At 61.5% G+C, this 25,208-nt stretch overlaps 10 protein-coding genes across 10 annotated transcripts; 7 read left to right on the top strand and 3 right to left on the bottom strand.

Annotated features, from left to right (window-relative positions):
* Nucleotides 1-199: 199 nt before the first annotated feature.
* Nucleotides 200-3,049, top strand: Q8F55_007016 (uncharacterized protein; the record flags this gene model as incomplete). The annotated part of the gene is made up of 5 exons (XM_069355456.1): nt 200-410; nt 446-1,938; nt 1,974-2,569; nt 2,605-2,793; nt 3,001-3,049. 5 exons carry the CDS (start codon nt 200-202, stop codon nt 3,047-3,049), a joined length of 2,538 nt encoding a protein of 845 aa, XP_069207527.1.
* Nucleotides 3,050-3,449: 400 nt separating this feature from the next.
* On the top strand, nt 3,450-4,294 carry Q8F55_007015 (uncharacterized protein; the record flags this gene model as incomplete). Its single annotated transcript, XM_069355455.1, has 3 exons — nt 3,450-3,561; nt 3,650-4,160; nt 4,195-4,294. The coding sequence occupies 3 exons, from the start codon at nt 3,450-3,452 to the stop codon at nt 4,292-4,294; spliced, it is 723 nt and encodes a 240-aa protein (XP_069207526.1).
* Nucleotides 4,295-4,412: 118 nt separating this feature from the next.
* TOF1 (Topoisomerase 1-associated factor 1) lies at nt 4,413-8,251 on the bottom strand (the record flags this gene model as incomplete). Its single annotated transcript, XM_069355454.1, has 12 exons — nt 4,413-5,384; nt 5,418-5,540; nt 5,576-5,830; nt 5,866-6,265; nt 6,301-6,446; nt 6,483-6,823; nt 6,866-6,953; nt 6,991-7,095; nt 7,141-7,428; nt 7,472-7,672; nt 7,707-7,828; nt 7,870-8,251. 12 exons carry the CDS (start codon nt 8,249-8,251, stop codon nt 4,413-4,415), a joined length of 3,423 nt encoding a protein of 1,140 aa, XP_069207525.1.
* Nucleotides 8,252-8,697: 446 nt separating this feature from the next.
* NOP58 (Nucleolar protein 58) lies at nt 8,698-10,470 on the top strand (the record flags this gene model as incomplete). The annotated part of the gene is made up of 3 exons (XM_069355453.1): nt 8,698-8,816; nt 8,865-9,058; nt 9,104-10,470. The coding sequence occupies 3 exons, from the start codon at nt 8,698-8,700 to the stop codon at nt 10,468-10,470; spliced, it is 1,680 nt and encodes a 559-aa protein (XP_069207524.1).
* A 264-nt stretch (nt 10,471-10,734) lies between these two features.
* CPR6 (peptidyl-prolyl cis-trans isomerase cpr6) lies at nt 10,735-11,928 on the top strand (the record flags this gene model as incomplete). Its single annotated transcript, XM_069355452.1, has 3 exons — nt 10,735-10,827; nt 10,862-11,032; nt 11,065-11,928. 3 exons carry the CDS (start codon nt 10,735-10,737, stop codon nt 11,926-11,928), a joined length of 1,128 nt encoding a protein of 375 aa, XP_069207523.1.
* A 23-nt stretch (nt 11,929-11,951) lies between these two features.
* Nucleotides 11,952-14,494, bottom strand: EXO84 (exocyst complex component exo84; the record flags this gene model as incomplete). Its single annotated transcript, XM_069355451.1, has 5 exons — nt 11,952-12,493; nt 12,531-13,607; nt 13,646-13,912; nt 13,950-14,290; nt 14,334-14,494. 5 exons carry the CDS (start codon nt 14,492-14,494, stop codon nt 11,952-11,954), a joined length of 2,388 nt encoding a protein of 795 aa, XP_069207522.1.
* A 274-nt stretch (nt 14,495-14,768) lies between these two features.
* Nucleotides 14,769-15,979, top strand: Q8F55_007010 (uncharacterized protein; the record flags this gene model as incomplete). The annotated part of the gene is made up of 7 exons (XM_069355450.1): nt 14,769-14,879; nt 14,918-15,156; nt 15,195-15,315; nt 15,364-15,442; nt 15,498-15,563; nt 15,667-15,753; nt 15,840-15,979. 7 exons carry the CDS (start codon nt 14,769-14,771, stop codon nt 15,977-15,979), a joined length of 843 nt encoding a protein of 280 aa, XP_069207521.1.
* Nucleotides 15,980-16,348: 369 nt separating this feature from the next.
* On the top strand, nt 16,349-17,504 carry URA6 (bifunctional uridylate/adenylate kinase; the record flags this gene model as incomplete). The annotated part of the gene is made up of 5 exons (XM_069355449.1): nt 16,349-16,412; nt 16,609-16,665; nt 16,752-16,861; nt 17,042-17,321; nt 17,359-17,504. The coding sequence occupies 5 exons, from the start codon at nt 16,349-16,351 to the stop codon at nt 17,502-17,504; spliced, it is 657 nt and encodes a 218-aa protein (XP_069207520.1).
* Nucleotides 17,505-17,671: 167 nt separating this feature from the next.
* RPO31 (DNA-directed RNA polymerase III subunit C1 (rpo31)) lies at nt 17,672-22,292 on the bottom strand (the record flags this gene model as incomplete). Its single annotated transcript, XM_069355448.1, has 7 exons — nt 17,672-19,656; nt 19,694-20,539; nt 20,577-20,725; nt 20,764-21,800; nt 21,838-21,987; nt 22,036-22,177; nt 22,228-22,292. 7 exons carry the CDS (start codon nt 22,290-22,292, stop codon nt 17,672-17,674), a joined length of 4,374 nt encoding a protein of 1,457 aa, XP_069207519.1.
* Nucleotides 22,293-22,786: 494 nt separating this feature from the next.
* On the top strand, nt 22,787-25,158 carry SLY1 (Vesicle trafficking between the ER and Golgi; the record flags this gene model as incomplete). Its single annotated transcript, XM_069355447.1, has 7 exons — nt 22,787-23,055; nt 23,106-23,196; nt 23,238-23,616; nt 23,655-23,801; nt 23,839-24,148; nt 24,187-24,685; nt 24,733-25,158. 7 exons carry the CDS (start codon nt 22,787-22,789, stop codon nt 25,156-25,158), a joined length of 2,121 nt encoding a protein of 706 aa, XP_069207518.1.
* Nucleotides 25,159-25,208: the final 50 nt, after the last annotated feature.

The following is a 25,208-nucleotide window of genomic DNA, read 5'->3' as shown; positions in this document are numbered from 1 at the left end:
CACCCTGCTCCGACGACTAGCAGGCGCAAGTCGCGCCACCTTGCAGGCGGTGGCCAGCGTACGATACGCTCCCCTCGCGCCGCGGTTCACCACCTCGGCCCTCGATCAGGCCCGCGCCGCGACGACCAAGCCAAGGGCGCGGTCCAACAAAGACGCGACGCCCTTCATCCCCCCGCACGGAGACAGTAGCGACACCGCAATGTCTATCATCAACTGGAACATCCGCGCCGTGTCGGTGCCCGGGCCCGACACCGACCTGTCGCTCTATGTCGCGTTCGACAACGAGCGCCTCCTGTTCGGCGCGGGCGAGGGAACACAGCGCGCCTTCGTCCAGAAGCGTTTGAGCATGAGGGGGCTCCAGGCCGTCTTCCTCCCCGACGGCGGGCACCGCGCACGGACCGGCCTTCCTGGTGGGTTGGGATGTCGATTCGTGGCTAACCCCCAGGCGTGATCATGACAGTGTGCGACGCGGGGATGAGGAAGCTCGCCGTCGTCGGACCACCAGATACAGCACAGTATCTCGCGACGCTGCGCGCCTCGGTTCAGCGTGACACCTTCGCCATCGACGCCAAGCCGTACCCGCGCTTCAGCGAGGCCGAGTCCGAGGTGGTGTACTCGTCGCCGCGGGTTACCGTCCACGCCGTTGCCCTCCGCGATGTCGTTCCAGAACCCCCAAGCACCGGGCCGATCCTCGCCACGCCACCTCCGCGACCGTCGCAGCTCCCCGAGACCCGCCTCGACCAGTGGACGTCCACGATCGTCAAGGACATGTTCAAGGGCCTCCAGCCAGGCTACGAGAAGAAGCCCCGCCCGCTGCAGCCGTACGAGGGCATGCGGTCGCCGGCCAACCCTGTCGACAGGTATCCCCTGCCTATTGCCACGGACGCCGACGTCGCTACCGAGATGGTGTACATCCTCCGCACGCCAGCGGTGCGTGGCAAGTTTGACGTGGCCAAGGCCAACGCGCTCGGCGTGCCCAACGGCCCCGCCCGTGGAAAGCTCACCAAGGGCGAGAGCATCGAGGTTGCGGACAAGGACGCACCGGGAGGCAAGAGGGTTATCATGCCGGAGGACTGCCTCGTAGGCGGAGGACAGGGCTCGATCCTGGTGATCGTGTCTTGCTCAGAGCACAACATTGCGCGCCTGCTGCGGTCCAAGGTGTTCTCGCAGTACCAGTTCGGTCCCAAGGGCAAGGAGCCAGCGTTCTTCGTCGAGGCGGTCGTCCACCGTGTGACACGGGAGGTGTGGGAGGATAAGAAGTACCAGAAGTGGGTCGCGTCCTTTGGGCCCAAGACGCAGCACCTGGTCGCCGAGGTGCGCACTGCCGGCCCGACCTTCTTCAACAGCGCGGCGTGGAACACGCTCCACCTGCATAGGCTAGACGAGGCCGTGTTCCCAGTGCCCGACTACAAGTACGAGGCGCCCGCTCCCCCCACCCTCCCGGTCAATGCTACCCTGGCCGTGCCCAACCACTCGATCAAGATGTACCCTCCCAAGCCGCTGGAGCTGATTGAGACGCACGCCAAGGACGTCCAGTTCCCTACCGACGCTGAGGGTGTTGATGCCGACGTACAGGCCAACGGGGAGACAGACTATGCCAAGGCTGCCGAGGCTGCACGCGCCGAGGTTGCTACCAAGGCTGCGGCCCTGGCCGAATCCCAAGTCTCGCAGCCCGGCGACGACATTGTGGTGACCACCCTCGGCACTGGCAGTGCCATCCCGTCCAAGTTCAGGAACGTGTCTGCGACACACCTGGACATTCCTGGCACCGGTGGCTTCCTGCTCGACTGTGGCGAGGGCACCCTTGGCCAGCTGCGCCGGCGCTACGGTTTGGACGGCCTGCCAAAGCTCTACGCCGAGCTCCGCCTCATCTTCATCAGCCACATGCACGCGGACCACCACTTAGGCCTGACGTCTGTTCTCGCGGACCGTTTCAACGTGGGTAGAGGGGCGTGGACACTGCTGACTTGTAGGCTGGCGTTCACACGCCCCTGTACATCGTTGCACCCCCGGCCATCGCGCTGCAGCTGCAGGAAACAGCGACGTGGCAGCACGGTGTCCCTCGCGAAGCCCTCGAAAACATCAAGTTCATTAGCGTGACCCGTATGAACAGGAGCCCATGGGCTCGGAGGGAGGTCGTTGAGGAGCCCGCCGCCGTCGAGGCTGTCGCCGCGCCTCTCAACGAGGGAGTGGCGCGAGCGGCCGAGTTTGACGAGGACGTTGCCGCGGGCAAGTTCAAGTGGCCGTACAACTTTATCCAGCGCTACTACTCTCCTGGCAACGACCCAATGGCCAAGATGATCCACGCGATGATCGAGGACCTGGGGCTGAAGAGTTTCGGCACGCCAAGTGTGCCGCATCGGGGCTTGGCATTCGGCCTGGTGGTCGAGCACCCGTCTGGGTGGAAGGTGGTGTACTCTGGGGACACGAAGCCGTCGGCCGACCTGGTTACAGCGGGCGAAGGTGCGACGATCCTGATCCACGAGGCGACGTTGGAAGACGACAAGCCGGAAGTGGCGCTGGCCAAGGGGCACAGCACGTTCGGGCAGGCGATTGACGTGGGCAAGCAGTGAGTGTGGTGGTTGGGGCGGCGCTGACGGGCAGGATGAACGCCAAGTACACGATCCTCAACCACTTTTCGCAGCGGTACCCCAAGATTCCAAAGTTGCCGATTGCGACGGAGGAGGCTGAGGGGGGCATTGCGTCGAGCGTGGCGATTTCGTTCGACTTTATGTCGCTGCGCGCGGCGGATACCTGGAAGGTCGCGCACTACACGGACGCGATGTCGCTGCTGTATGCGGACGAGGAGGAGGAGGGGGAGGGGTTGGAGGAGGAGGCTGTGGTGGAGGAACTTGTGGAGCGGGAAGGGGGGAAGGGGGGTAAGCGCGGCGGGGGGAAGGGAGGCCGTGGCGAGGCGGAGCGCGGCGGCGAGCGAGGCGAGCGAGGCCCCAAGCCGGCCAAGCCGGCCAAGACGCCGTTTGGGCTGAAGCGTCGGAGCAGCGAGGTGGCGGATGAGCCTGCTGCGAAGAAGGCGTGTGAGGGGGAGTAGCAGACGCCACTCGAGGTGACGGAGTAGACACCACTCGATGTACATTGATTGCATAGGACGGCTGGGGCGCCGCGTCGATCAGGAGTCGAGGAGCCGGGCGAGGATACCGACTCGCGAGGCCTTTGCGCCAAATGCCGCATGTTTTCCAGGCACGAGTCGAGGCACGGGCTGCGGCGATCGATTCCAGTAAACTGGTGACGGGCGTGATTGGTCGGCGGCGGGAGTATTTGGCCTCGTGGCGGAAGTGGGCTGCGGCGTGGGCGAGGCGACGGCCGTGGCGAGAAGGTGACACAAAGTCATCTCGACGACGTCGGTGTTCAAGTTTACACCGGCGTCGATATCAACGACCTGCGCGACACGACACGGCACGGCCCCACCTACTCACACACACGACGGCACAATGGCAGACATGTCGGGAATGACAAACATGCCGGGGCACAACCACGGCGGCGGCGGCGGCACGCACGCCGGCAGCATGATCATGTACTTTCACGGCTACATTGGGCAGGATAGTGAGTCCAACGACGGCCGCAGGCCGGCGTTGCAGCGGCAGCGGCGGCTGCAGCCCATGTTCTGGCGCGCTCGCTGACCCCCGCGTAGCCCTCTGGTTCAGCACCTGGGTCCCGTCCGGCCCAGGCGCCACCGTCGGCGTGTGCATCGGCCTGTTCCTCCTCTCCATCCTCGACCGGTACCTGCACGCCCTCCGCGCGGCGTGCAACGAGGCGTGGCGGCGCGGCCGGGTGGGGTGGGTGCTCCCCGTGTCTAGGGGGGACCTGGGCCCGGCGCCGCGGTACGAGGCGGAGGAGGGCGAGGGGGAGAAGGGGGGGAGCACGGCGGTCGAGGAGAAGGCTGGGGGGCGGCGGCGCTTCGCCGATGGCGTGGAGGACGGCGACGTCGAGGCGCAGCGCGAGGCGGGGGCTAGTCCGCCCCGCGCTCACGCCCATCCCCACGCCCACGCCGCGGCAGAGGCCATCGCACACCTCCCCGCGACGGTGCGCCGCACCCTCGACCCGGGCCGCGTGGGCCGCTGGTCCCGCCCGTTTAGGTGGGGCGTAGACGTCCCCCGCGGCCTGTTGCACGCGCTCCAGCAGGCCATTCACTGGCTCCTCATGTACGTCTGGACATCGCGCAAAGCTCACGCCCAGGCTCGTCGTTATGACGTTCCAGATCTGGTGGATCGTGTCCATCGTCGTCGGGGCCGGCGTCGGCGAGGCCATGTTCGGCCGCTTTGGCGCGCACCGATAGGCCCGCGACACCGCCGCGATACACCAGCGACACCAGCTCCGCTGGTCCATTGTACACCACCCCACCCCATAGACTCATGCATAGGTACAACAGGATACTATACGCGGCGTGTGCCGCTCTACTCGTCGTCGTCGTCCGGGTCAAGCACCAGCATGGCCCGTGGCCGCACACGGCGGGACACCTCCGCGTCGTCGTCCGACTCGTCGGCCGGGGAGCCGCCGCTGGGCGAGGCGCCGCCGCGCGACACACTCGGCGACGCACCGTCGCGCGACACGCTGGGCGACACGCTCACCACCGCACGCGGACGCCGCTTGCTCGCCGGCACCGGCGTGCCCAGCTCGCTCTCGTCGTCGGCCTCCTCATCCGCGTCAACCTCCATCCCCTCCGCCCCCTCCACCCCCTCTGCCCCCTCCACCACCTCCTCCATGTCGTCCAGCGTAAGCGGCCCGGCACCCTTCCGCTTGCGCTTCTTCGTCCCTGCCTCCCGCATAATGTTCCCCGCCTCCTCCGCTTTCCGCTCCATCTCCTGCCGCAGCTCCTCCTCGCGGGCGAAGAATCGCGCGTCGGCCTCCTCGTCATCGTCCGAGTCCACGATAAACGCCGCAGACTTGAACTGCTGCACCTCGGCCACGGCGCGGCGGCGCCGAGGCGCACGCTCGCCATCAGAGCCCGAGCCAGAACCCCCGGCCCGCCGCCGCCTCGCTCGCCGGAGCAGCTTCTTCGGGTCCTCGTCCAGATCCACGGGCGTGATCAGGAACTGGTTCAGCGCGCTGACCGCGTTGCCGATCGTCGACGGGAGAACCGTGGACGGGAGGAACCACGTCTGCTCCCGGATGTCCTCGGCCTCGGTAGCCTCAAAGTTGAGCAGCTTGAGCATGAGTCGAAAGTGGGCATTCTCGCGGACGGCCGCCTTGAGCTCGTCGCTGTCAGGCTCGAGGTCGAGCTGGACAAACTTGGCAATGGCGTCGGCGCTGGGGCCCGAGAAGTCGCGAGTGGCGCGTTCGCCGTCGCTGTCGACGGCAGACGTGTTGAGCTCGCCATCCACCGACAGGACAATCTCTGTCCGAGCAGCTTGCACAATCTCGAGAGTCTGGCGTCAGTCACATCCCCTCCCCCCACCCACGTTGATGATCCACCGGACCCACTCCTCGTGGTCGGCGTCCACAAGCAGCTTGACCGCCACCCCCATCTGCTGGCTCCACGACAGCTTGTGCTTCTTGATAAACTCGAGCTCCGCAGGGCCCAGCTGGCGCGTCAGCTGATTCCTGTCACTCAACCCACCTTCTCCAGGATGCGCGCGCGCTGCCCGCCCATGCCATCGTCCTCGTCGTCGCTCTTGTACGACGACACCGCCTTCCACCGTCCACGCGACTTGGGCCCGAACGCCTCGACAATGAGGAACGGGTCCTCGGCTATCCTCTTGAAGAACTTGCGAAGCACAAAGCCGATCAACTCGACGAGGTCTTTGCTAGGCTTGCCCTTGGGCAGCGACGCCTGGTCTTCGAGAACCTGCCCAAAGAGGTAGAGCGAGGACACCTGGGGGTTAGCTGATGGTCTCACGCCCTCCTCACCTTGAAGTACAGCCCCTCGGCCTGCGCCTTGACGACCTGTCGGTGCATGAGGCCGACGACGCGCTTGACCTTGTCAATGTCGTCAAACGACGCGTAGCGTGCGAGATACGCAATCAACGTCCTGGCCACGGCCTCAGACGCAAAGCGCTGCTCGAACGAGGTGAACGTGAACGCGTGCTCGCGGTAGCTCGGTCCTTCCTCGTCGGGGCCGATGTCCTCCTCGTCGTCGTTGGCGTACTCTTCTGGGATCGGCGCCTCGCCAGTGTTGTGCGCCTTGAGCGCCTGTCGTCGTTTCCGAGCCGCCTTGCGCTTCCGCACATACATGTATGCGTTGTTCTTCGAGTACTTCTCCAGCATGCGGAGAAGGACGTAGGCGAAGTGGATGATGGCCTCGAGGTAGCTGGGAGTTAGGCTGGTAACATGCAGCTAACTCACCCAATAGACTGGTCCTTGTAGTGGGAGACAACTTGCAGCGAGGCGTCCAGGATGTCGCCATTGTAGTACAGCTGGTTCTGGATGATTTCCGCTGCCTCGGTGTCCTCCTCGTCGATGGACTGGGACATGGCTTCGATCAAAAGGAGCTGTGGGTCAGCAGCCAGAACTGGAATCGCACCCACAATCTGGGTGAAGCAGTTGATGCTGGCCTCGAGCTCCGTCCACGCCGGCGGGTGGTCGTCCATGGTCGTCTTCATGCGAGACGCCACCCATCGGACAGTGTCCAGCTCGGCCATCACGGCCACTCGGCCTAGCGGCAGGTCGTGGTCAACCTTGGCGATCGCCGACGCAACCTCCTCGCCAGCAGCCGTGGCTGCCTCAGTCGCAGAAAGGAGTTCTTTCCTCCGCAAGACGAGAAGAAACTCCATCATGAAGCTGGAGACGTAGAGCGCGCGGACGCTGTCCGCTGGGCGAACCTTGCTCCTCTCCATCTGGATGTCCTTTCGAACCGATTCGAAGAAGGCTGTCGGGGTTAGTTGGTCTCGGTATTTGATTGATAACTAACAGTCAAAGTCTTTGAGTAGCTCCTTTCCGAACGTCAACAGCACTGCCATGGCGTCTGGGCTGATGTACGCGTCCACAGTCAAGTCGTCCTGGATGTCAGAATGTACTTTGGAGCTGGGCACCCACCGCCTTCTTTTGCCTCCCTGCACGCTTCTTTTTGTGGTCGTCCAAAACCTTGGCGGCATCTTGCGCGATGGCGTCCTGAGAATGCAGAATGACCTTTTGGCCTCCCTGGGTCGTGTCAGTTGGTAGAATGGGCAGTCGGTGTTTACTGACAGCTTTAACCGTAATGGTCGTTCCAAAGCGAGAGTGACGAGACGGCGCGGCACGCGCTTTCCGAACCTTGGCATTCAGCTCGTCGTTGAGCAGCTTGGCAAGGTTCTCTACAGGCGCCTTGGCTGGGTCTCGGGCCAAGTCGACTGGCTTGACGGAGCGGAAGAGCAGTTGCGTCACGTCAAGGATGAGCATGTTAAAGGGGTTGAACTCGGTGCGGTCGGCGTGCGACGCGAGGACAAGGAACATGTCCATGTACTCGAACTTTTGCAGCTGGGTGATGAGGGTAGACTGCGTGGGTCAGCTCCGCAGTGAACATGATAGCTGAACGCACCTGGAGCTGTGACAACTCCTCCTGTTCACCGGTCGCATTATCGGGGGCAACAACATCCCTGATGGACAACAGGTTGCGAACGATGTGTAGACCGAGCGAGATGATGCGCTCGTCCTTCTCCTCACGGCGTCCTTGCTTGGCAAAACTGAGCGTGAGGAGCCTCATGATGTATCGGAGAGTGTCCCCTTGAAGCATTTGTGCCTATGGTTAGCTCCTCAAGCATGTGCAAACCCACCTTGTACTCGACCTGGGCGCGCAACAAACTGGCATAGTCTGTGACCACTGGCCCCTCCTCCTCCATCTCCTTCAGCTCCTTGGCAACGTCGATAGGCCATGTCAGAGCGGCAATGAGGTCACCTGAGGAGTTAGACCGACTTTGTGGGCATGTGCCAACTCACAAGCCATGAGGGAGATCTTCCTTCCCCACTCTCCACGGTCCGTGACCTCCTTGACCAGCGCGACCAGCTCCTTCATCAGACCGGCCTTGGCCATGCACCGCGCCACTGTGCGCTCGTCGTCTGTGTCGTCTTTTCGCCAGAGCTTCTTCAGGTCTTTCAATACGGGGAGGACCGAGTCACCGGGGCGGTAGACGGTCGCAAACGTCCCGTCGCTCTGGGGCATCTCTTCGTAACCACCGAGCGCGTTGACGAGGGTCTGGACCGCCGGCATGAATACCTCGAACCTGTCCTCCTCTTCCAAGATGTCGGGGGCGACATGGCGGTCTGGTAGGTCGCTGAACATGTCCCCTCGTGTAGGGGACGAGCCGTATAGACTGCTCATGGCGGCGGCTGTCGTTGCTGTGAGTAATGTTGTTGTCTGCTCATACGCGCTCGCCGCCGCCGCGGTTCATGAAAGATCAGACGCGTTGCCTTCCCCGACGCGTGTCGGAACCAAATAGGTAAACTGGGAAGCCTTAATAAATTAACCACGTGGTCCAATTTTACGTGGCATTAAATTTCCACGACCCTGAGCCATTTCCAGGTCTGGTGACTGATAGTAGAATATTTCACTCTTCGACGAAATCGTGCAGAGACCCCACTGGCGAGCGACCTACACTGGCAGCCCTCGTCTCCACACCACCTCAAGCATCTTTGCGACACACATCAACATCGGCAACGCGGTCACCTAGATAGCATCTGTACCCACTCTGGGAACAGCGGACCGACAAGCAGAGAAAAACCGGCACTTCTTCCCTCTTCTTCCAGCGACAGCCCTCATCACACAAAATGCTCGTCCTCTCCGAGACCCCCATCGGCTTCGTCGTCTTCAAGCTCGGCAACGACTTCAAGCTCGACAACAAGGACCTGTGGAAGGAGTTTGAGACCCCCGAGAAGGCCAACAAGGCGTGCGTTGGATTTGATCGAGCTGTGGAGCGGTGAACTGACTTGCCCAGCCTCAAGGTCCAGGCTATCCAGCGCTTCACCTCGACTGCCACGGCTGTCGAGGACCTCGCTGCCATCCAGGATGGCCGCCTGACCGAGTCGCTCGAGAAGTTCATTGTCGAGGCTACTGGCGGTGCCTCTGACGGCGAGAAGAAGAAGAAGAAGAAGGTCGAGGAGCTCCTTGTTGTTTCTGAGCCCAAGCTTGGTACGTTGAGAGAAGGCGAGCCACAGCAGTACTGACGCCCGCCAGCTGCCACCATCAGCAAGTCGCTCAAGATCCCTGTCCTTTCCGACAGCACCACCCAGGAGCTCTACCGTGGTATCCGCCAGCAGCTTTCGTCGCTCCTTGGCGGCATTGAGCAGAAGGACCTCAACACCATGGCCCTTGGTCTCGGCCACTCGCTCTCGCGCTTCAAGCTCAAGTTCTCCACCGACAAGGTTGACACCATGGTCATCCAGGCCATTGCCCTCCTCGACGACCTCGACAAGGAGATCAACATCTACTCTATGCGTGTCAAGGAGTGGTACGGCTGGCACTTCCCCGAGATGGGCAAGATCATTGTCGACAACCTTGCCTACGCCCGCGTCGTCAAGGCCATGGGCTTCCGCACCAACGCCGCGACCACCTCTTTCGAGCTCATCCTCCCCGAGGACCTCGAGGCTACCCTCAAGCAGGCTGCTGAGCTCTCGATGGGTACCGAGATCGCCGAGACCGACATGGAGCACATCCACTCGCTCTGCGACCAGGTCATCTCGATCACCGAGTACCGCACCCAGCTTTCTGAGTACCTGCGCAACCGTATGCAGGCGATCGCGCCCAACCTCACCGCCCTTGTCGGTGACCTTGTTGGCGCCCGTCTCATCTCGCACGCTGGTTCGCTCATGAACCTCGCCAAGTTCCCTGCCTCGACTGTGCAGATCCTTGGTGCCGAGAAGGCGCTCTTCCGTGCCCTCAAGACCAAGCACGACACGCCCAAGTACGGTCTTATCTACCACGCCTCCCTGATTGGCCAGGCTCCTCAGAAGCTCAAGGGCAAGATGGCCCGTATGGTCGCTACCAAGGCCTCGCTTTCGATCCGTGTCGACGCGCTCGCCGACGCCGACACCAAGGCCGACGTCTCGGCCGCCGAGATCGGTATCTCGAACCGCGTCAAGCTCGAGTCGCGTCTGCGTGCCCTCGAGCACCGTGCCGGCATTGTCTCTGTCCGCACTGCCACCTCTGGCCAGACTGGCCGCCAGCAGCCCAAGTTTGAGCTCACTGGCAGCTCGAGCGCCTACAACACTGCCACGGACAACGTCAACGGCGCCGACCGTCTCCCTACGCAGCCTGCTGCTGAGAAGGAGGAGAAGGCCGACAAGAAGAAGAAGAGGAAGTCTGAGGCGGCCGACACGACCATGGATGTCGACGCCGACGAGTCGATGGTTGCTGGCGAGACCAAGGAGGAGCGCCGGGCACGGAAAGAGGCCAAGAAGGCCGCCAAGGCCGCCAAGAAGGAGGCCGAGGGTGACGAGAAGAAGTCGAAGAAGAGGAGGGCGTCCGAGGCCAACGGTGACGGCGGTGCCGACGACGGCGAGAAGAAGAAGAAGAAGAAGAAGAGGGACTCTGAGGCTGCCTAAACGGTGGCGTCTTTCATCTTTGTTCTCCTATCACGCTTTTCCCCTCTTTGCATTGTCACTCGGATATCCATTCTCCTTTGAGAGCTCGCTGTATGCACAGAATACCTTAGACCATGGTTGGAGGGCAGCAAGACGGGCCACTGACGACTGCCACTTCCGCCGGGATGGCGAAAGTGCTGGAACCAGCCTCCACCTCGCGATTTGTGGCCAGCTCACGACCCATCTCACTTTGTTTCTGCAACTGTACACTACGCAACATCCATAATGCCCAACACTGTGGCCTACTTTGACATCACCATCGACGGCGAGCCGGCCGGCCGGATCGAGTTTGAGCTGTTCGACTCGATCGCGCCCAAGGTGAGCGCGCCCGCGCAGCGCCCACTAACCCCAGACCGTCGACAACTTCAAGCACCTGTGTATCGGGGACAAGACGAACGCTGCGGGCGTCAAGCTGGCGTACGCGGGCTCTGCGTTCCACCGCTGCATCAAGGGCTTCATGCTTCAGGGCGGCGACTTTACGCGCGGCAACGGCACGGGCGGCGAGTCTATCTACGGCGAGAAGGTGAGCCTTTGTTTCGGCCCCGCTGACGCCAGTTCGCCGACGAGAACTTTGAGCTCAAGCACGAGAAGCCCATGCTCCTCTCCATGGCCAACGCTGGGCCCAACACGAACGGGTCCCAGTTCTTCATTACGACCGTGCCCACGCCGCACCTGGACGGCAAGCACGTCGTCTTCGGCCGTGTGCGCGCCAACAAGGCGCTCGTGCGCCGCATCGAGGACCTCGAGACGGACAACGACAAGCCGCTCGACCCCGTCGTGATCTCGTCCGCGGGCGTGCTCTCGCAGGAGGAAGTCGACGCCGAGGACGCCAAGCGCAAGCGCGCGGCCGAGGCCGCTGCCTCGGGCACAGAGGACGTGTGGGAGGACTACCCCGCCGACGATGAGAGCGTCGACGCCGAAAAGCCCGAGGAGGCGCTCGCCGTCGCGGCGACGCTCAAGAACCTCGGCACGGCAGAGTTCAAGGCCGCCAACTTTGTCGCCGCGCTCGCAAAGTACCAGAAGGCGCTGCGCTACCTCGACGTGCACCCCGACTTCCCCGCCGACGCAGAGCCCAAGATGGTTGAGGCGTACCGCACCACGCGCATCCCCCTGCTCACCAACTCGGCGCTCGCGGCCCTCAAGACGGTCCCGCCCCAGGCCAAGCTTGCGGCCTCGCTGGCCACCCGCGCACTGAATGTTGACGGGCTCACGCCGGCCGAGAAGGGCAAGGCGCTCTACCGCCGCGCGCTGGCCAAGACGCAGCTCAAGGACGACGACGGCGCCGAGGCTGACCTCAAGGCCGCGCTCGAGGTCGTGCCCAACGACGCGGGCATTCTGCAGGCGCTCCGCGGCGTCGAGAGCCGCAGGAAGGCGCGCAAGGAGGCAGAGAAGAAGGCCTACTCCAAGATGTTTGGATAGAGAGCATGCATCGTTACAGTAGATTAGACAGGGCGGGGTGGCGGAGGGCGCGAGCGCCGCTCACTTCTAGGTGGGGGGCGGGGGACGGGCGTCGACGCGCCCGACCCGGCGCTCATGTCGCTCGCGTTGCTGATGGCTGACACGTTGGAAACGTTGCGCAGGCCGTTGCTCGGCGGCGGGGCGCCGCCGTCGGACGGGCGTGACCGGCGCGAGATGAACAGCGGCGCGGTCGATCCCTGCGACAGGTCGCCGGGGGAGGGGGGCGGCTCACGGCCCGCGCTCGGCGGCGGCGTGTCAAACGACGACACGTCTGGGCGGAACCCGCGCGGCGCCTGCGCGCTCTGCGGTGTTGGCCGTGCCGCGGCGGCAGGATCCCGCTCAGTCAGGCTGTTGAGCAGGAAGGTAAAGTCGAGTCCGACGTCGCGCAACAGCTTGCGGTTCGCCGACGCCGTGACGCGCAGACAGTCATCCACGACGTTCTGCTCAATCGCCGGCGCATACACCTGCCGCCGGAACACGTCGCTAAAGTACTCGATCTGCTTCTTGGCCCAGGTGACGAAGCCGGCTGGGGGGTTAGCTTGAACGACAAAGGGCCAACCCACCAGACGCCATGCGGTTCTCCTTGAACGCATTCATGTACCAGTCCGACGTGTGCCGGATGATCGTGAAGCACACGACCGCCAGCTCGTGGATGTACATGGCGACATCGCCCTCGTGCTTGATCGCGCGCACCAGCTTGAGCATGAACTCGTGCCGCGCCTTGAGGAACGTGTCGCGGGCCAGGTCGGCGCGCTCGAGCTTGACCAGCAGCTCGATGAGACGTGCAGCCGACGTCTTGCGGATGTCGGGCGACCCGAGGTCCTTGGCGATCTGTTCGACGAGCTTGGGCTCTAGGCTCTCCATGCGGAACTTGAGCATCTCGCTGGCCTCGGGGTTGTTGGCGACGGTGCGCATCAGCCCGTGGCCTCTTTCCGCGAGGTTGACGCCCTCGTCCCAGTCTCGTGTCGCAATGGCCATTGTCAGGTCGTCGGCAAACTCGTCGATCCAGAGCAGGTCTTTCGTGTCGGACACGGATGTCCCAATGGTGGACAGCGGGCGAGCCTCCATGAACAGCGACATGCGCGTCATGCGCGCCGCAGCACCGTGCTCGCCTTGGTACATTGTCCTTCTCCTCTCCTGCTCGGCCTCGTTCTCCTTGCGGCGCTTCTCGGCAAGGTCCTGGGCCACGGTGCGGAACGCCTGCAGCAGCTGCTTCTTGTCCTCGGGCTTTGGGGTGCGGTACAGCAGCACTTCCTTCCCGCGCTTAATCTTGAGGGCGCTGGTCAGATCCCCGCTGTCCTTGATATCGGTGATGACGAGGTCGGTGAGGACGAAACATCGCTCAGCCACAAGCCGTCCCTGCTCGCTCTCGCCTGCCGTGCTCTGCCCCGTCTTCAACCGGCGCCGCCCGGCCACCAGCAACAGGTCGTTCAAGAGGAACAGGCTGATGTTCTGTTTCGGCTTGTACGTCGCTGCGTTGAGCTCGATAAAGTTGTGTGTTTCAAAAACGAGGTGCCGGCCTTGGGTCAGAGGCAGGTATCGCTGCGACCCCTCGACCGTCGACCACAGGTTGGTGATCTGGGCCTTGTACATCTGCTGGAGATCGAGCGGTGAGTTTCGTCGGGCACGGTGGCGTTCGACTGGGCGTAAGCTCTCGTGGACAAGCAAGGTAGCTCACCATTGCCGTCCTTATCCAACGTCGGCGCCAGCGTGTCCTCCTTGCCCATGAGCTGAGGGACCGTCTTCCACTCGGTCAACAACTCCTTGAGCTCGAGCATCTCGTTCTCGAGGGTCGAAATCTCCTTGGAGATGGTGACAAACTCAGCGTACTGCTCCGTCACCGTCTTTTGGAGATCCCGCGCGTTGGCCTCCTTCTGCTTGTTGAGCGCCTTGACGAGCCGCGCCTTCTCCTCTTCGTCCGCGCCAGTCATGATCTTGCGGACATCTGGAGAGATTAGTCATAAACCAGCGGTCCAACCCACATGCAGAGACATCCACATCCTTGCCCTTGAGCTCGGTAAAGTCCCACTCCTGGTGAGCCTCCGTTGCCGCCCTCGTGCCGATAGCCTCGTCGTGGACACTCTCATGGTCGTCGTCCTCGCCGTCCTCGTCTAAGCTCTGTAGTTCTCTTGTGCCCAGTGCGGCCTTGGGTGAGGAGTATGCGCCTCGCGATGATGACTGCAGCGGCGGCGGCGGGCGCGTCTCGCCGTACTCGTCGACCTCGAGGGGCGGCGCGACGTCTAATGTGTACTGGTACGGGTCGCTTGACAAGAAGTCGACGCCGTGCGCCCCTGCGCCGACCGAGTACGACTCGGGAGCATACCTGTGACATTAGATGGGTTCCACAGTTGAGGTTTGACACTCACCGCATTATGCTCATCCGCCGCGACTTCATCTTCTCCTCGACTTTCGACTTGCGCGCATCGCGCTTGCGGGCCGAGTCGCCGGGGAGCGGGTCGCGTGGGCGTGGGACGCTCTGCGCCAGCCGCGACGGGATGGCCTGTGATGGCTTGCGGAGGGAAGCCATGCTGGGCGGGGGTCGTTGAACGAGGTTGGGGAGAGAGTAGGACACAAGAGTGCTCGAGCCAGACGACCGACGACCCAAATGGGAACACGACGCGCTTGTTGTGACGTCGTGGCGCAGTAATCGGCCATTACAAACTGATTTGAATTGCTTCTTCTAATCGGGTTTCTAATCGGCCCGAGCGGCACGTGACACGACTTAGATTTCTGAGCGCACTGCGTCACTGCAACGAAGACCATGCATCTTGACGACTCGCACCACCACAAAGCTCACAAACATGGCCGACATTGCAATGGCCACCGCCGTGCCAGACCAGGTGCCTGCCATGAGCCGCCGCGAGCACCTCGGCAAGACGTTCGAGGTGTACCGCGCCGAGCTCGACAGCTATGTGGGTCGAAGGCGCCGTTCAATCCACGCTGACCGCAGAATGAGCGCCGGGAGAAGATCATCATCCTGTCGCGGGCAATCACGCAGCTGTCCAAGAAGCTCATCTTCCACCTGCACCGCGGAGCGACTGCGCCTGCGCCTGCTCGCGCCAAGAACCTCAAGGAGGCGCGTGCAAAGGAACGCGAGATCTGGGCCAACTTTGTGGCAATCCGCAACGAGCTCGCTGCCGGGTCTGATGACGGTGGCCTGGCGACGTTCTGGAGATTCAACCGCCAGGTGTGCGTGGAGGTGTGCGGGAGTGTGCTCACACCTACAGCGCTGGTGGCCTCGAGGAGTTCATCGAGGGCTACTCGTTCCTCTACTACCTCGAGACGGGCGAGCTCGTCTCGCTCGAGCACCTGCAGAAGCAGCTGACTGATTCCGAAACGGGCGAGAATGTGCGTATTCTTATCGAGCGTCAAAGTGTGGGGTGCTCACAGACCCAGCTGGTGGTCATCACTCCCGAGGACTACGTGCTCGGCATGTCAGACCTGACGGGCGAGCTGATGCGGTACGCCACCAACGGTGAGTCCTAGCCACCCCACGTTTCCGAGCGTTGGTAATAACGCGACCCCCTCAGCTCTGTCGACCGGCGATCATGATACCCCGCTCGCCGTGTGCAATTTTGTGCGCACGGTCAAGACGCGTAAGTAAAAGAGTCGAGTCGGAAGAGCGCAAGGCCATGTCTCGGGCAAAGTTGGAAGGCTGCGCAGGGGCTGGCGTGTCAAGGCTGTTCTGACGCACTGCAGTGTTTGATGTCATCCCGGAGAGCGTGCTGTACAAGCTCAAGAAGAAGCAGGAGGAGACGACGCGGTCGCTCGAGAAGATTGAGAAGGGTGGGTAAACAGGCGACTGCCGGCCTAGAGGGCGCCGGGCGGCCGGTGACGACGAGATCGACGCGAGTGCTGACGTACCCGCGCAGTGTGCTACGCTCTGCGGCTACGCCTGGTCGAGTTTGGAGACAAACCAGAGGTGTTGCGGGCCATGGCCAAACGTGCCCTGGACGAGGCCAACATGTCTTCGAGCGGGGGTGGTGGGGCCTCGGAGGCCCGTGACGACTAGCCGGGGCTGCTTGGGCTCCTCTTCTAGACTCTTGTATCATACCATGGGACACATTGGCATTGGCTTTATGCGGGGATAAGCAGTGGTGGTTTGTGCATGGAGGTGTGAGCGGCGCAAGGAGGTGGGAGTAGGTGCATGTGTCAGGTCGAGCCGAGCCCGCCGCCGCCGCCGAGCCTCCCGCTGCCACCTGGCTGGGTTTCGATCCCGATCGCCCTGGCTGGTTGGCGCCAATTCCGCCAACGCGTCAACCACGACGACCGACGACCACTCGTTTAAATATCTTGCATCTGCCTTGTTGCCTTTCCACCACTCTGCTCATACATTCTCAAACACCTCCCACCTAACCTAGACCACTCTAGACCCTTCACAATGCCCGCCGCTTTCGACCCCAAGCTTATCACCGTCGTCTTCGTCCTCGGCGGCCCTGGTGTCGGTAGGTGTCTTGTTTTTGCTCCGTCTGGAGTGCGCGACCATCATGTCGGCGGACAACGTCGACCTTATCTCTGAGCTGCTCCTTCTCATTTTTTCAACCCAGCCGCGAGCCGTCGGCGACGTGGAGCCGGACCACTGCACCCTCCCACCTCGCCTCGCGCCATCCGTCGTCGTCGCCGCATACTAACCGGCTACAGGCAAGGGAACCCAGTCGGCCCTCCTCGTCGAGGACTACGGCTTCAAGCACCTCTCGGGTATGTGTGGTGCCGGCCCGGCGCGCACGCGCGCGCCGGCTCACCTCTACCGTTGGTTCCTATCAGCTGACGCTATGGCCTCCTAGCTGGCGACCTTTTGCGCGCTGAGCAGGCTCGCGAGGGCTCAAAGTACGGCGAGCTCATCCGCAACAACATCAAGGAGGGCCTCATTGTCCCTATGGAGGTGACGCTCAAGGTGAGTGTGGCGTGGGGCCAGCAGAGGCCGGGAGGTGCCGGGTAGACGCTGCGAGCTCGTGCCCCCTCCCCTCCCCTGCTGGTTGTTTGCCGAGCCGGAGCCAGAGCCGGCGCGCACACTCGCACATGGCGCCACCCCTGCCGTGCTTAGCCGAGAATCGAGACTGATGGACGCCCGCAGCTCGTCGAGCAGGCCATCAACGAGGCCCTCGCCGCGCCCCCATCCTTCCCCGAGGGCTCGCGCCTCTCTGCCGGCTGGCAGAACGGCAAGGGCCGCTTCCTCATCGACGGCTTCCCCCGCCAGATGGACCAGGCCCTCGCCTTCGACGAGCAGGTCGTCCCCTCGGCCTTTGTCCTCTACTTTGCCGCCACGGAGGACGTAATGGTCACGCGTGTCATGCACCGCGCCCTCACCTCTGGCCGTGCCGACGACAACGAGGAGTCGCTCAAGAAGCGTTTCCGTGCGTTTGGCTGCGAGGTATAGCGCTCACACTACAGGCACCTTCAAGGAGACGTCGTTCCCCGTTATCGAGTACTACGAGCAGAAGAAGCACGTCGAGGTTATCGACGGCAAGCCGTCCATCCCCGAGGTCTACGCCGATGTCAAGGCCGCCATTGTCAAGCGCCTCGGCCCCGACTTTTAATCTTGACGCCACAGGGAGGCGCCCTGTAATACATTACTAGAAACCGTGACAGATGCATGCGGGATATCCATAATAAGGACACTTTTAGACCGGAAGGGTGCCTGTGTGTGGAGGCAGAATGCTATGTGGGTGGAGGTGGGGTGATGTGGTGGAGGGAGAGTGCTGCTCTATGGGTCGATGGCCATGGCGCTTTCGCGCTTGAGGCGGCCATCGCGGTACGCGTCCTCGAAGATGAGGTCGCGGCGCTTGTGGAGGAACGGCGCAGACGTGACAATCGACGCGATCGAAGTACCGCAGTTGGGCGCCGGTGTACCCATGATGATGCACTCGGACACGCCTTCAATCTCGTCGACCTTGGAGAAGAGGGACGCGTCGAACAGGTGGTCGGTCGTCTTCTCGAACGACGCCAGCATGAGGACAGAGTCCTTCATCTTCTGGACACCGAAACGGGTGATACCGAGGACCTCGCCCTTGTAGGTCATGACGTCGCCGAGAAGCATGACGTGTCGGGGGTCGATGCTCATGCCGTGCGACTGCATGGTCGTCTGGATCTCGTTGTAGATGGTCTGGCGGGCGGCTTCAATGCCCAGCACCTGGCACGTCTCCATGACGTGGTTGGTCTTGGTAAAGCAGCCTTGGACACCATCAGTGCCCATGACCTCGCGCAGTCCATAACCGGTCACGAGCAGCTTGTGGTCCTCCTTCCTCTTCTCGTCCTTGGTAATGACCGAACGGTTGATGCCGGGCAGGCCCTTGACCTGGACATCGGGAATCTCGCGCTTCAAGAACTTGAGGCGCTCGTAGACGCCGTCAAACTTGTCCGTGTCGCGCATGTCGTTGATGTAGATCTTGAGACGGGCCTTGCGCGAGTTGATGGTCACGTCGCTGTCCTTGATCTTGAGTTTGCCCGCAAGGACTAGCGAGTGCTTGATAGAGTCGAGTGTGATTTCCAGCTGCAGCTTCTGGATGGCGTCGACGTCAATGTGCACCTCGAGGAAGGCGCCACCGCCCGTCCAGGCCTCCTCGATGATCGAGGCGATCTCGCCGAGGGTAGTCTTCTCGATACGGCCCTTGACGATGCGGGCGACCGTCTCGTCCTCGGGCTTCTCGAGCTCCACGGTGATGATGGGGGTGGAGATGATCTTGGCAGCGTTGATAATCTCCTTGATACGGGGCACACCGAGTGTGACGTTCATGGATGCGACACCGGCGAAATGGAAAGTCTTGAGCGTCATCTGCGTACCGGGCTCTCCAATCGACTGGGCACCGACGGCACCAACGGTCGATCCGGGCTCGATCTTGGCGAGCAGGTAGCGGACACGACAGTTCTCCAAGAAGGACCTGATCTGAGCCTCGGTGACCTTGTGGGCGTTGTCGAGGACGCGTCGAGTGGCAAAGTCATCCGACTCGAGCAGCTCCTCGTACTCCTCCATGCTCTCGGCCGTGTCGGCGGCGGGGACACCACGAGCCTCGCGCTGGGCGGCCATGGTCTTGACAACGTGGTCGAGGACGAACTTGTACGTGTTCTCGCGGAACTTGACGTGCACCTGTTGCCACTCGCGCGGCACCTCGATGACGGGCTTGGGGGGCTCGGCAATCTTCTTGCCACGGCGCTGGGGCTTGACTTCTGCCGCTTCTTCCAATGCGATCTCCGGGTAGATGTAGCGTGCGATCTGCTGAATCTCATACGGGTAGAGTGGTCGGCCCTCGTTGGACGCTGTGCTCATGGCGTGCGACCAAGAGCGCACATACTCCACGGGCGTGGCGTCACCCTCGAGACAGGCCGGGTCGAGCGAGTCGTCTCCGTACTCGAACTGAACGACTCCGCCAACCGAGTTGCGAACACTGAGATCGTACTGCGTTGACAAGTCCTCGAGCGCCTTCATGAGACGACGAGCCATGTAACCGGTCTCGGCAGTCTTGACTGCAGTGTCGACCAGACCTTCACGGCCCGAGATGGCGTGGAACAGGAACTCGGTGGGCGTAAGACCGGAGAAGAAACTGTTGCGCACGAAACCCTTGGACGGAGGGTTCTTGCTCTTCTTCTTGAAGTGGGGCAACGAACGGTCCTGGAATCCGTTGGGGACACGGTTACCAGCAATAATCTGCTGTCCGACACAAGCAACCATCTGGGCGACGTTGATTTTGGAACCTGGGAGTCAGCGTCGAGCCTCATGGAATAGACCTACCCTTGGAACCACAAGTAGCCATGATCAATGGGGCGTTGTGACGGCTGAGTTCTCTCATACACGTCTCACCGACAGCTTCACGGACCTGCGACAGGAGGCCGGAGATTGTTTGCTCCAGAGTCGTCTCCTGGTCACATCCGGGGGCGTTCTGAAGCTTTCCTCTCTTGGCCAACTCAATGTTCTCGTCGCACTTGGTGTATGCTTCTTCGACCATGCTGTCCTTGCCGGAAGAGAGCATCTCTCCGGGAATAACGTCGTTGATGCCGAGCGAGAAACCCTGGTTCGCGAGCCAGCGCGCCGACAGCTTGGCCAGGCGGGTCATTGCCAGTGCTGCCTCGTTGGAACCATAGTCGCGGAGGATGACACCAAACACCGAGTTCTTCTTTCCGTCACCGACAGTGTTCTTGTCGAACACACCGCACATGATTTCACTGTTGACGATGACCAAGTAGCCGTCGTTGGGGGACATATCCCTGATGAAGTTGTCCTCCTTTGCAGGCTCGACAAGCGTACGGCACTTGGCTTCCAAGTTGACGAGAACCTTTGACTTCTTGTTGGGACGCATAAGGACGTTGTAGACCTGCTTGCCGGTCCACAACCTGACTGGCTTCCAAATGGTTGGGGGAGGCAGGTCAATGTCGAGGAGACCGTCGCCGAGGTACGAGCAGATCTGGGTGAACTGCTGCCTATCCAACAATCGGTCGCGGCGAGAGAGCAGGTACGAGGCCGTGATGAAGTCCTGAATGGCAGCGACGATAGGCTCTCCGTTACGAGGAGTAACCAAGTTCTTCTTGACAGACATGAGCTCCAGAGCCTCCGTTCGGGCTTCTTCGGTCTGGGGAACGTCTGAATGTCAGCGCTTGTCAACGCCCATCGCACTCACGCAAGTTCATCTCGTCTCCGTCGAAGTCTGCGTTGTAGGGGTTACAGACACACTCGTTGAGACGGAAGGTACGCCATGGACGGACGCGGACACGGTGACACATGATGGAAATCTTGTGCAAACTAGGCTGACGGTTGAAGAGGACAATGCTGGGAGGGGTCAGTCACCGAAAGCTGGCCGTACTCACTCTCCATCACGAAGATGGCGGTGGACAATGTCACCAATGACAAGGTTTCTGGCCATCTCCTTCCTCCGCTCAACGTCCTTGATTGGCTGTAGTGATCGTCGCGGGTATGGACCCCTGCCAGTCTCGATGATGTTCGCTCCTGGGTGCATACGCGAGCCGTTGACGACAGCCTTCCTCATCGCCTCAATGTTGTAGCTGGTAACTCGCTCGGGGTAGGACAGCTTGACGGCAATCTTTTCGGGCACGGCGACTTCGTCGATGCGAAGGTTTGGGTCAGGACCGATGACAGTACGACCAGAGAAGTCGACACGCTTTCCCGAAAGGTTACCACGGAAACGACCCTGCTTGCCCTTGAGACGCTGGACAAAACCTCGGATCGGCTTGGTACCGGTGTTGATACCAGGAGTCTGCGAGTTGATGTACAGCGCGATCATTTGGCTGAGGGCGTCCCAGTTGGTGAGGGTCTGCTGCAGGCCTTGGCCCTTCTCCATGACCGAGAGGAGAATGCGGTTCTGGATGACAATCTCGACCAGCTTGGCAGTGAGGTCGTCCTCATTGTTGCCCGACTCGGAAGCGACTGATGGGCGGATGGAGGGTGGCGGGACCGAGATGTAGGTCCACAGGTAGTCTTCTGGCCGTCCGATGTCTGGGTGAAGCGCCAACAATTCGGCGTCCTCGGCCGTGACTCGGCGGAACAGCTCCAGGACCTTCAAGGGGTTGAGGTCCTCAACCGACTTGCTAAGGTGGGTGCCGATAGCGCCTTGTTCCGCAATAACAGTCTTGAAGTTCTGCATCCACTCCTGCTTGGCGTCGGCGTTCTTGTTGGAGCGGTACGGTTCGTGCGAGATCTTGAGCGTGCCCGACTTCTTGACAATGCCGTTGGGGGCAAAGCAGTAGGGGCAGGAGCTCTGCTTCTTGCACGCGGCGAGCACACCCTTCGAAGCACCCTGTCGCTGGAGCATTTCGAGCTTTGGACGACGGAACCGCTTCAAGTAGGCCTTGCGTTCTTCAATTGGCAGCAGGACTCGCGCGCAGGTCTGAGAAGTCAGCACAAGTTCCAAGTCCAGAACCAACCTTGCAGATACACGACAGCATGTTGATGGTGGGACGGAAGTAGCCGATATGGAAAACAGGCAGCGCAAGCTTGATGTAGCCGTAGTGGCCAACACAGTGCGTGTGATCCTCGTGACAGGTGGGACAGGTGCCACCCTTCTCGTTGGGGCCCTATGGGTGTCAGTCGCATGCACTGAGAGCAGCTACTGCTTAGCTCACCATTCGAGCATCCAATGGGCCGCCCGGGGCCGTCGTACGCGACCCATCTTCATGGTTCTTGTACAGCTCTGGGATCGTGACCTCGACCTCGGAGACGCGAACAATGTCCTTGGGCGCGAAAGGCTGGAACTGGATATGCTTTCTGCAGCCGTGTCAGTGGAGATACCAAGGTGACATGATCACCCCACTTACATGCGCTTTGGAGCATCCTGAGAGACGTATTGCTTCTCATTGGGGTCAAAGTATTCGTCCTCCATGTCTGCGACTGGCGGCGACAGCCGTGATCGAGTTCACTCGGTGATGGAGCTGTCGCTGTGGCGCGTGGGCTGGAAAGTGGGGCTGGATAGAGTCTTCTGCGGTGCAGGACCTTTCGCTCTCCGCCAGACGAGCGGCTTTTGGGGGTATCAAGAGTCGAGGTGGTTGGTTGGTGTTGTGCTCGTCGTCGTTGTTGGTCGCTGACTCGGCTTCGATGTCATTCTCGACTTGGTCGCAGAAATCCTCGAAACGTCCAAGTTGTGAAAGCGGAAGTATATTTTTGGGAGGCGAATCCAGGGTCCAACCACGTGGATTCCATGCGATTGACCTCCACGCATATCAGTGAGTGTTCGGCCTACATGCCATGTCGTCGACGACACGACGAGAGTCAGAGGTGAGAGCGTCGTCCTCATCTCAGTCTCGTCACAACAACACCCACCACCACCCCCTCGTCGTCAAAGCCAAAGACTGCCGCTGGTGGGCAAAGCATTCAGCCATGTCTCGCCCTACTCTCCTTCAGTCTCAGACAACCGCCCTCCTCACTCTCCTCAACCTCAACCAACCACCAACAGGTTCGGCTGCTCCGACACCCTCCTCCACCCCCGGCCCCTTCCCTCGACCTGGCACCCCGTCGGCCACCTTTGATGAGGCCTCGCAGGGCCCGCTCGTGTGGAAGGTCCTCATCCTGGATGACCTGAGCAAGGACATCTTTGCGACCACTCTGCGCGTCCAGGACCTTCGTGAGCAGGGAGTGACGCTGCACATGTGAGTGGAGGCGATGCAGAGGAATGCAACAGACGCTGACAACGGATCAGGCAGCTGCACTCCCAGCGTCCCCCCCTGTCCGATGTCCCAGCAGTCTACTTTGTGTCACCAACGTTGGCCAACATCAGGCGTATCGCAGAGGTAGGTGCATCAACTCGTGAATCACCTGCTCACACAAACAGGACCTCAACCCTCCACTCTACTCATCCTACCACCTCTCGTTCACGTCGACCCTCCCCAGGCCGCTGCTCGAGGAGCTCGCGTCGCTGATCCTCGCCAACGACCCAACCGGCCAGGCGGGCCAGCTCATCAGCTCGGTTCACGACCAGTTCCTCGACTTTGTCGTTCCCTCGCCCAGCCTCTTCTCCCTCCTTCCGCGCCGCGAGGTCAAGCACGAGTCGAATGGGTCTGGTGGCAAGAAGTCGATCAAGGGCCCAGAGAAGGAGATCGATGGAAAGCCGAGCTATGTCGTTCTCAATGACCCCAAGGTCACCGAGGTTGAGATTGAGGAGGAGGTGGAGCGCATTGCCAAGGGGCTGTTCAGCGTGATTGTTACCATGGGTGAGCACCGATGTGTAGGGCCAGGCTGACCACTGCAGGTACGGTCCCCATTATCCGTTCGCCCCGAGGAAATGCGGCCGAGATGGTGGCTCGCAAGCTCGACTCCAAGCTCCGTGACCACATTTCGTCGAGCTCGTCGCAACGCGGCGGCAGCAGCTTTGGCGCAGACAGCCTCCAGCGTCCTCGTGAGTTTCCAGTTTCGTTCCACTGCTCACCCTGCAGTCCTCGTTATTCTCGACCGCAATGTCGACCTCATCCCCATGCTGTCCCACTCATGGACCTACCAGGCGCTTGTGCACGACGTCCTCGACATGAAGCTGAACCGCGTCACCGTCGAGTCGCCCGAGAACGGCCGCCTTCAGAAGAAGTCTTACGACATTGACTCGAAGGACTTCTTCTGGGCAAAGAATGCCGGCAACCCCTTCCCCCAGGTCGCTGAGGACATTGACACCGAGCTGAACCGGTACAAGGTTGACGCTGCCGAGATCACGCGGTCAACTGGTGTCAGCGACGTCAACGACGTGTCGCAAATGTGGGCGGCTACCTTGTTTGCACGCTAACACCCCCCAGTGACTTCTCGTCCAACGCTGCCAACCTCAAGACCGCCATCACTGCTCTCCCTGAACTCACTGCGAGGAAACACACCCTCGACACCCACATGAACATTGCCACTGCTCTTCTGCAGTCGATCAAGGAGCGTAGCTTGGACAACCTGTTCCAGCTCGAGGAGAATGCCACGCGCCAGACCAAGGCGACCATCATCGACGCCCTCAAGGGCAAGACCGATGAGCCCGGACAGGTTGCCCACCCCACCGCCAACGACCAGCTTCGTCTCGCCATCATCTACTATCTCTCGGTCCCCGACAACGCTATCCCCAAGGAGGACCTGACGGAGATTACCAACCTTCTGAAGGAGCATGGCGCCGACATTGCTGCTCTTGACTATGTCAAGAAGGTCCGCGAGATCACTCGTATGACCATGATGGCCACTCAGCCCACAGTCGCTGCCCAGACGACACAAAGCACGGGCGGCGAGTGGACCAAGGGTTTCAGCGCCCTCGGCAACCGAGTGAGTTGATATGCGTTCTTCGATATGACCACCAACTGACGCTCCAGATCACTGACCGCTTGCGTGAGGGTGGCATCACCGGCGTCGGACTGGACAACCTTATCTCTGGCGTCAAGAGCTTCCTCCCCGCCAAGAAGGAGCTCACCATCACTCATCTCGTCGAGTCTTTGATGGAGCCTTCAACAGCTGCTGCTCAGGCCCTGCAGGACACGGACGACTACCTGCTGTTCGACCCACGAGCGACCCGCTCTCGCAACACTGCCCAGTCTGGACGCACCCGCACGCAGTTCCAGGAGAGCGTGGTCTTTGTTGTCGGCGGCGGTGGCTACGTCGAGTACTCCAACTTGCAGGAGTGGGCTTCGAGGAGTCAAAAGGAGGGCGGCGGTGGTGGCAAGCGCATCACGTATGGCAGCACGGAGATTCTTAATCCCGAGGGCTTCTTGAAGGCTCTGGAGGAGTTGGGAACTGCTTAGATAGAGATCGATGTTGATGCATGCTTGTAGACTACGGCGTGGTGTATTGT

This window comes from Vanrija albida (genome assembly GCF_041260175.1).
Source record: "Vanrija albida strain AlHP1 chromosome Unknown contig_5, whole genome shotgun sequence".
Taxonomy (NCBI): domain Eukaryota; kingdom Fungi; phylum Basidiomycota; class Tremellomycetes; order Trichosporonales; family Trichosporonaceae; genus Vanrija; species Vanrija albida.
Note: the sequence above shows the minus strand (reverse complement) of the source record. Positions and strands in the feature narration are given on the sequence as shown.